This window comes from Borostomias antarcticus (genome assembly GCF_949987555.1).
Source record: "Borostomias antarcticus genome assembly, chromosome: 21".
Taxonomy (NCBI): Eukaryota; Metazoa; Chordata; class Actinopteri; order Stomiiformes; family Stomiidae; genus Borostomias; species Borostomias antarcticus.
In genome coordinates, this window is record NC_140254.1 from 21,292,664 (window position 1) to 21,300,439 (window position 7,776).

Consider the following 7,776-nt stretch of genomic DNA (forward strand, 5'->3'; position numbering starts at 1 on the left):
ATAAGAGTTGAAACGCGAGTGCTGATGACGGTGACGACTCCATTTAGTTGAAACCTAGTGACGATAGGCTGAGAGGAAAGACGGGAAGTTACCCCTCCCTGTGGGGGCTAACCCTAACCCTAAGTTACCCCTCCCTGTGTGAGCTCACCCTAACCCTAAGTTACCCCTCCCTGTGGGGGCTAACCCTAACCCTAAGTTACCCCTCCCTGTGTGGGCTGACCCTCACCCTAAGTTACCCCTCCCTGGGTGGGCTAACCCTAACCCTAGTTACCCCCTCCCTGTGTGGGCTAACCCTAACCCTAGTTACCCCCTCCCTATGTGGGCTCACCCTAACCCTCAGTTACCCCTCCCTGTGGGGGCTAACCCTAACCCTAAGTTACCCCTCCCTGTGCTCTGTTATGACGTGTTGATGACGCGCTGGGTGGGTGTGGTCAGGCTGGGTGGGCGTGGTCAGGCTGGGTGGGCGTGGTCAGGCTGGGTGGGCGTGGTCAGGCTGGGTGGGCGTGGTCAGGCTGGGTGGGTGTGGTCAGGCAGATACGCACAAGGGGCACTTGACAGTATTGACTTGATGACTTCCAGCCAGAACAATCAGCCCCATCAGTACTCAGCGTTCAGGGAATGCTTCCAGCACGCCGGCCCCCCCTGCCAGGACTCCCCGGGCTCGGCGCCAGACTCCTCCTCCAGGCTCCTCCTCCAGGCCTCTGCGCCGCACTCAGATTAAAGAGCTCCATGAATCAGGGCTGGAAGGTGGCAGTGGGGTGATTTCCTGCGGCGGTGACGGCCCTGCTGCTGACCGAGACGCAAGCTCGGCTCCGACGCCGTGTTGAGTGTTCAGATACCCGGACGGCGTCGCACCGGTTTGCTGTCAGTCATGACTAACGCCGCGTTCCAGCTGAAACATCATGTTCTTCAGCGTTCGACGTCAGAGTCTGAACCCGTTTTCCCGCCATTTTACTCACCATCGACCTCATCGACGTCAGCTGCCGACGTCAAATCAAGAAGGCTACTCCACGCATCAACAAGAAGTGAAACCCGTACTAAGACTGTTTATCATCGTGTGCGTCTTATGTGTGTCTCATACAGTAGCTTGTTCCCAGAAGTTCCTGTCACAGAGAGAGAGAGAGCTTCTGGGTTCTCAGGTGAGGTTCCCTCAGAGAGAGAGCTTCTGGGTACTCAGGTTAGGTTCCCTCAGAGAGAGAGCTTCTGGGTTCTCAGGTTAGGTTCCCTCAGAGAGAGAGCTTCTGGGTTAGGTTCCCTCAGAGAGAGAGCTTCTGGGTACTCGGGTTAGGTTCCCTCAGAGAGAGAGCTTCTGGGTTCTCAGGTTAGGTTCCCTCAGAGAGAGAGCTTCTGGGTACTCAGGTTAGGTTCCCTCAGAGAGAGAGCTTCTGGGTTCTCAGGTTAGGTTCCCTCAGAGAGAGAGCTTCTGGGTTCTCAGGTTAGGTTCCCTCAGGAAGCCGTTTGAGATCACGTATCAGCTACACCAAGCAAGCAGTCAACACTGTGGATCAACCAGGTCATATTTCTAAAAGATTATCCAGGTATTTTCTGGATAAAGGTGAACTGGCAGTGGTTTTTTAGAACACTGGGGGGCGAATTCACTAAAGCAAATTGCGCCCGCTAATTGCACCATTATATTGCGCGTCAGTTGCGCCCGCTATGTGCTCCGTTTTAAAAACCTATTCACTAAAGACATTGCGCTAATAATATCCCAGCGCAAACACGCCCATTCGGTGTTTGCGGCTGAGTGCAATTTGCTGCTGATATAGGAAATGACTATAAATACTGCGCATACAGCGCAAACAACTCGTATGCATATCATTGGACGATGGCAGACAGAAAAAGAAAGATACGATTTTCAGACAGCGAACATGAAGGCCTCACTGACGAGGTTCAAAAACATGCCTCACAGCTTTCCGCAAAAAATATCACGACTGCAGCAAAAAATCATATTTGGGGTTTAATTTCCCAATCAGTCAGTGCCATTTGTGTGTGTAAACGCGGAAGACTGCAAACGGAGGTGGAATGATTTGAAAAGACGAACAAAGGAAAAATTGTCATTTTTTGTTATGCAAGTTGCAGCACGATGATCTGGCATACTTTTGGGGGAGTGTATAACATTGCCCCACCGGTACGATCTAGGCATCTAAACGGCTTTTCAGGATTCCAAATGTGCACTCAATCACACCGCGCGTCCTGATGTGAGCCCAGTTGTACGCCGCCTCTCCAACGTTGGAAGGATTACGCACGGGAGTCATCATCCATGGCTGAAGATGATACCTGCCGTCACCTACAAAAGCAAAATATTTTCAAGACCATTCAAATAAAAAAAATATTGTGTAGGCTATGTTTTTATTTATTTATACCTATATCGGTATAAATTCTATATTCAATGAACAGCTATAGGGAATGCGCAGTTTCGCGTATAGACTATTATACGCACAGTTTCGCGCTATGTAGGCTATTATAAATAAGTAGCCTATTATTCATTGGGGGAGCTTGGACTCGCTGGGGACGGGTGGAGAGACGCATAGTCAACTGAGCCTCCCCAGACGCGACTTCATCCTCCAGTTGGCTGAAGAGCTGCGCACTCTGGTGTCCAAACAGCTACCACGGTGGTTCTAGTGTTAAATCAAAAAGTGACCTTCTTCTAAATATTCTCTCACGAACAACATGCCTGGCATTGCGATGCCGAATTCGCCTCGCAACAATCACTGCTGCCATGATCAGCGGACAGGCTGGCTGCGACACCCCTTGCGCTTAAATACCACCACGTTTCTGAAAACGGTATTAATTTCACTTTAACTGCGTGAGGCAATTTGCGCCGATGTTTGTGAATTGGGCGGGTTTTGCAATAATGTTCATTTGCATAGAAAGGGGAACATTCTCCGCCCATATTACCTAATTTAAATATGAGCTAATAACACCGGCGCAGAGGAACGCAATGACGAACGCAACGCAGTTAACACCGTATTTCACCCTTTGCGAGGGCTTTGTGAATAGCAAACATAATTTTTGACTTATTTGCACAGGCTTTGCGTCAGGAAAAGCTGCGCAATCCTTTAGTGAATTCGCCCCTGAGTCTCTCCAGCTTTGGGGGTTGTGTTTTTAGCTTTGGGGGTTGTGTTTCCAGCTTTGGGGGTTGTGTTTTTAGCTTTGGGGGTTGTGTTTTTAGCTTTGGGGGTTGTGTTTCCAGCTTTGGGGGTTGTGTTTTTAGCTTTGGGGGTTGTGTTTCCAGCTTTGGGGGTTGTGTTTTTAGCTTTGGGGGTTGTGTGTGTTTTTAACTTTCTCGCTCCATGAAAAATCCAGTTGTTTCAAATAGTGACATTTCGTGATTTTTTTTTCTTGCTAGCTACTGTAGCAAGCTAGTATCACTGCTGTCAATAAACAGCATTAACTGTTGGGATGGTCACTCCTAGCCTCCTATAGAAACCTAGGGTTAACTCCTAGCCTCCTATAGAAACCTGGGGGTCACTCCTAGCCTCCTATAGAAACCTGGGGGTCACTCCGTGGCCCCTATAGAGACCTGGGGGTCACTCCTAGCCTCCTATAGAAACCTGGGGGTCACTCCTAGCCTCCTATAGAAACCTGGGGGTCACTCCTAGCCTCCTATAGAAACCTGGGGGTCACTCCTAGCCTCCTATAGAGACCTGGGGGTCACTCCTAGCCTCCTATAGAAACCTGGGGGTCACTCCTAGCCTCCTATAGAGACCTGGGGGTCACTCCTAGCCTCCTATAGAGACCTGGGGGTCACTCCTAGCCTCCTATAGAGACCTGGGGGTCACTCCTAGCCTCCTATAGAGACCTGGGGGTCACTCCTAGCCTCCTATAGAAACCTGGGGGTCACTCCTAGCCTTCTATAGAGACCTGGGGGTCACTCCGTGGCCCCTATAGAAACCTGGGGGTCACTCCTAGCCTCCTATAGAAACCTGGGGGTCACTCCGTGGCCCCTATAGAGACCTGGGGGTCACTCCTAGCCTCCTATAGAAACCTGGGGGTCACTCCTAGCCTTCTATAGAGACCTGGGGGTCACTCCGGGGCCCCTATAGAGACCTGGGGGTCACTCCTAGCCTCCTATAGAGACCTGGGGGTCACTCTGTGGCCCCTATAGAGACCTGGGGGTCACTCCTAGCCTCCTATAGAGACCTGGGGGTCACTCCTAGCCTCCTATAGAAACCTGGGGGTCACTCCTAGCCTCCTATAGAGACCTGGGGGTCACTCCTAGCCTCCTATAGAAACCTGGGGGTCACTCCTAGCCTCCTATAGAGACCTGGGGGTCACTCCTAGCCTCCTATAGAGACCTGGGGGTCACTCCGTGGCCCCTATAGAAACCTGGGGGTCACTCCTAGCCTCCTATAGAAACCTGGGGGTCACTCCTAGCCTCCTATAGAGACCTGGGGGTCACTCCTAGCCTCCTATAGAGACCTGGGGGTCACTCCTAGCCTCCTATAGAGACCTGGGGGTCACTCCTAGCCTTCTATAGAGACCTGGGGGTCACTCCGGGGCCCCTATAGAGACCTGGGGGTCACTCCGTGGCCCCTATAGAAACCTGGGGGTCACTCCTAGCCTCCTATAGAAACCTGGGGGTCACTCCTAGCCTCCTATAGAAACCTGGGGGTCACTCCGTGGCCCCTATAGAAACCTGGGGGTCACTCCGTGGCCCCTATAGAAACCTGGGGGTCACTCCGTGGCCCCTATAGAAACCTGGGGGTCACTCCGTGGCCCCTATAGAAACCTGGGGGTCACTCCGTGGCCCCTATAGAAACCTGGGGGTCACTCCGTGGCCCCTATAGAAACCTGGGGGTCACTCCTAGCCTCCTATAGAGACCTGGGGGTCACTCCTAGCCTCCTATAGAGACCTGGGGGTCACTCCTAGCCTCCTATAGAAACCTGGGGGTCACTCCTAGCCTCCTATAGAAACCTGGGGGTCACTCCTAGCCTCCTATAGAGACCTGGGGGTCACTCCTAGCCTCCTATAGAAACCTGGGGGTCACTCCGTGGCCCCTATAGAGACCTGGGGGTCACTCCTAGCCTCCTATAGAAACCTGGGGGTCACTCCTAGCCTCCTATAGAGACCTGGGGGTCACTCCGTGGCCCCTATAGAGACCTGGGGGTCACTCCTAGCCTCCTATAGAAACCTGGGGGTCACTCCTAGCCTCCTATAGAGACCTGGGGGTCACTCCGTGGCCCCTATAGAGACCTGGGGGTCACTCCGTGGCCCCTATAGAGACCTGGGGGTCACTCCGTGGCCCCTATAGAGACCTGGGGGCCTGACGGGGGTCTTGTTGTTTGGTCTTCACAGCAGATGGAGCGGTTCAAGATCGTGGAGCGGGAGACGAAGACGAAGGCGTATTCTAAAGAGGGGCTGGGCCTGGCGCAGAAGATCGACCCCGCCCAGAAGGAGAAGGAGGAGGTCGGAATGTGGCTAACGGTGAGGACCACCTAGGCCTGTGTGTGTGTGTGTGTGTGTGTGTGTGTGTGTGTGTGTGTGTGTGTGTGTGTGTGTGAGAGAGAGATTGTGTGTGTTCATGTATGTGTGTGTGTATGAGAGATTGTGTGTGTGTGTGTGTGTGTGTGTGAGAGAGAGAGAGATTGTGTGTGTGTGTGTTGATGTATGTATGTGTGTATGAGAGATTGTGTGTGTGTGTGTGTGTGTGTGAAGGAGTTTGGAACGTGGCTGATATTGAGGATCGCAGAGGGTTATGCTAATGACGGGTCATGTTGATGATGAAGTGTGTGTGTTAACGACTGTTGATGTTGTTGATTTCAGGAACATTCATTCCCACAGTGGCTCTCTGGTCCATCTCAGATATAATCCTGTATTCTAGATGTTTTTCTTGAGGACGTGTGTTGTCCCTCACAGTGTTGTTGTTGACAGAATATGAAGATCAGAATGCGCTAGTGAGAAGAGATCAGAATGCGCTAGTGAGAAGAGATCATAGTGAGAAGAGATCATGATGCGCTAGTGAGAAGAGATCATGATGCGCTAGTGAGAAGAGATCATGATGCGCTAGTGAGAAGAGATCAGAATGCGCTAGTGAGAAGAGATCATAATGCGCTAGTGAGAAGAGATCAGAATGCGCTAGTGAGAAGAGATCATAATGCGCTAGTGAGAAGAGATCAGAATGCGCTAGTGAGAAGAGATCAGAATGCGCTAGTGAGAAGAGATCAGAATGCGCTAGTGAGAAGAGGATGTGACCACAGTCCTGGTTCAATGTGTCTTTACCCACGAATCACTCACTCTCCTTCTCCCTCCTGCTATCTTCAATCTCTCTCTCCCTCTCTCCCTCTCTCTCCCTCCTGCTATCTTCAATCTCTCTCCCTCTCTCTCTCCTGTCATCCTCCCTCTCTCTCTCCCTCTCTCTCCCTCCTGCTATCTTCAATCTCTCTCCCTCTCTCTCTCGTGTCCTCCACCTCTCTCTCTCTCCTGTCATCCTCCCTCTCTCTCTCCTGTCATCCTCCCTCTCCCTCTCTCTCTCTCTCCTGTCATCCTCCCTCTCCCTCCCCCTCTCTCTCCGGTCATCCCCCTCTCTCTCCCTCTCTCTCTCCTGTCTCTTCTCTCAGAACACGATAGACACTCTGAACATGCAGGTGGACCAGTTTGAGAGCGAGGTGGAGTCCTTATCCGTCCAAACCCGGAAGAAGAAAGGAGACAAAGAGGTCAGTTACCATCTCCTCTCTCCTCCTCTCCTCCTCTCCTCCTCTTCCCTCTGCTCTCCTCTCCTCCTCTCCTCCTCTCCCCTCTGCTCTCCTCTCCTCCTCTCCCCTCTGCTCTCCTCTCCCCTCTCCCCTCTGCTCTCCTCCTCTCTCCTCTCCCCTCTCCTCCTCTCCCCTCTCCTCCTCTCCCCTCTCCTCTCCTCCTCTCCCCTCCCCTCTCCTCCTCTCCCCTCTCCTCTCTCCTCTCCCCTCTGCTCTCCTCCTCTCTCCTCTCCCCTCTCCTCCCCTCCCCTCTCCTCCCCTCCCCTCTCCTCCTCTCCCCTCTGCTCTCCTCCTCTCCCCTCTGCTCTCCTCCTCTCCCCTCTCCTCTCTCCTCTCCCCTCTCCTCTCTCCTCTCCCCTCTGCTCTCCTCCTCTCTCCTCTCCCCTCTCCTCCTCTCCCCTCTCCTCCTCTCCTCTCTGCTCTCCCCTCTGCTCTCCTCCTCTCCTCCTCTCCCCTCTGCTCTCCTCTCCTCCTCTACCCTCCCCTCTCCTCTCCTCCTCTACCCTCCCCTCTCCTCTCCTCCTCTACCCTCTACCCTCCTCTCCTCCTCTCCCCTCTGCTCTCCTCTCCTCCTCTCCTCCTCTCCCCTCTGCTCTCCTCTCCTCCTCTCCCCTCTGCTCTCCTCTCCTCCTCTCCTCCTCTCCCCTCCCCTCTCCTCTCCTCCTCTCCCCTTTGCTCTCCTCCTCTCCTCCTCCTCCTCCGCCCCCCCCCCCTGCTCACATGAATCACATGGTCCCAGCCAGGCCTAGTGTGCAGTGTGCAGTACGCTCATGAATCACATGGTCCCAGCCAGGCCTAGTGTGCAGTGTGCAGTACGCTCATGAATCACATGGTCCCAGCCAGGCCTAGTGTGTAGTGTGCAGTACGCTCATGAAGCTTTCCCTGGCTAGCAGACAGAGTGGAGGATGTTGCCCCCCAGCGATCGTTTTTATTGTTGCTATATTTTGTCATCTGCCCCCTTTGTAAAGTGTCCTGTGGTTAAAGCATGATCCATGACCTGTTCTCTCTTCTCCCCACCCTACTCAACACTCCCCAACACACACGCACACACACACTCTCTCATACACACACACGCGTACT

At 53.1% G+C, this 7,776-nt stretch overlaps 1 protein-coding gene across 1 annotated transcript in view; it reads left to right on the plus strand.

The window, feature by feature from the left end:
* The window catches only part of LOC311322953 (CCR4-NOT transcription complex subunit 3-like), a 29,645-nt gene that overhangs the window by 6,784 nt on the left and 15,085 nt on the right, over nucleotides 1-7,776 (plus strand). The window contains exons 6-7 of the mRNA XM_084455070.1: nucleotides 5,300-5,428; nucleotides 6,562-6,657. Of these exons, the coding sequence (XP_084311196.1) occupies nucleotides 5,300-5,428; nucleotides 6,562-6,657 (225 nt within the window). The remainder of the gene's footprint in view (nucleotides 1-5,299; nucleotides 5,429-6,561; nucleotides 6,658-7,776) is intronic.